Raw genomic sequence first — 1,561 nt, 5'->3', positions numbered from 1 at the left:
TATTCATCGTGGTCTCATTATTGCTCATAGTGGCAATAATGGTTTCATTTTTACATGGTCCGGGATCAAACATAAACATACTCCAGAATATCATAGCGGCAACAACAAAACATCCCCAAATACAATTTGTGAGCGGATTCCGGCAACCAATTCCTACAGCCCGACTTCTTTGAAGTCGGGCCGTCTGTCGCTGGACTCTGTCCTCAGCGTCAGCCGGCAAGAGTGGTCCCATCACTTTCATAGGCCTAGAGAGGGTTTCCCCACTCATTTCCCAGACTGATAACCTTTTGATTTCTCTAATAGTCAAATGGACAGATTGGGATTGTTATGTAACACTATAATATTTTCAGTTCTATCATTAGCTTTTTAAAAAATTATTGAATGCCTGCTGGCTTTGTCCCTAGTACTCTGCTGTATCCTATCCAGAGGTATACCTATGAAATTTAGTAAAGTTATTAATTGTTAACGTTCTGACTTAATTATGCATTAGAAATATGTCAAACGTTTTTTACACATCACAGTTTGCTGGCAGTCTGCTTTATTCTATTAGAATGGATTCTTTTACCCATCTTACATGAACTTCTCTAATGAGGTTATAAAAGACATTAATGTTAGCTGATTTTTTGTTCGTTTTATTAAATCAGTCTTTGTTCTGTATAATTTCAAAGAACTTTATCGTTGCTTTTAACAGAGAGCATGAGTATCTATGATGATATTGATGCTGATGTGCTGCAAAATTACCAGGAATACAATCTGGCAAACATCATCTACTACTCGTTAAAGGAGTCCACCACTAGTGAGCAGAGTGCAAGAATGACAGCTATGGACAACGCCAGCAAGAACGCTTGTGAGCATATGCGCTTCTCAGAGTCTGGGGTTGAGATCAGCGTGAAGATGCTAGCATCAAACCAATGCCATTCTTTAAGTAGACCAGGATGCGAGAACACGGATCTCGTCTCTTAGGCTCTACCATTGATGCTGCACCTTTTCTTTTTTTTTGTTACATCTTTTCTTGACCCATTTCTCTTCTTGAATTGTTCTCATCTGAGAAATTAGAAATATAAGTGTTTGGTACTGTTAAGGAAGCAGATTTGTGTTTTGAGAAGACATCCTATGAATGATGTAAAAACATTCATAAAAATTTTTGAGAGCCTAGTTATTCTACCATGATACCTAAGAGTGCAGGTACCTTAAGCTGATTTCTTCCCATGTTTTTAAATGTAAGCAGCATACTACTGTGAGTTCATTAGTCATATTTTTCTAGCTTTAGGTTTTTATTGTCTATTTTTGTTTTGCTTACAGCTGAGATGATTGACAAGCTGACTTTGACTTTCAACCGTACCCGCCAAGCTGTCATCACAAAAGAGTTGATTGAAATCATCTCTGGTGCTGCCGCTCTGTAAGTAATTGTAGTCAGCTTTCAGAGAGTTTTTCACACTCTGCTAGTTTGATCTTTGGATGCTTGAAAATTTTGTTTTGTCTGTAAAAGTTAAAATAATCCATTGTATCCCTCACTATCCTTATATCCCTAACTTTTAAGTTATAAACACTTGATGAAATT

General features: G+C 37.2%; 1 protein-coding gene across 1 annotated transcript in view; it reads left to right on the top strand.

Moving 5' to 3' along the window:
• The window catches only part of ATP5F1C (ATP synthase F1 subunit gamma), a 7,262-nt gene that overhangs the window by 2,942 nt on the left and 2,759 nt on the right, over positions 1–1,561 (top strand). The window contains exons 4-5 of the mRNA XM_030889051.2: positions 692–847; positions 1,303–1,399. Of these exons, the coding sequence (XP_030744911.2) occupies positions 692–847; positions 1,303–1,399 (253 nt within the window). The remainder of the gene's footprint in view (positions 1–691; positions 848–1,302; positions 1,400–1,561) is intronic.

Source organism: Echinops telfairi, unplaced genomic scaffold (genome assembly GCF_000313985.2).
Source record: "Echinops telfairi isolate 266 unplaced genomic scaffold, ASM31398v2 ScPeMD7_7473;HRSCAF=8511, whole genome shotgun sequence".
Taxonomy (NCBI): domain Eukaryota; kingdom Metazoa; phylum Chordata; class Mammalia; order Afrosoricida; family Tenrecidae; genus Echinops; species Echinops telfairi.
The sequence above is the reverse complement of the archived record's forward strand: the minus strand, read 5'-3'. Positions and strand labels throughout refer to the sequence as shown.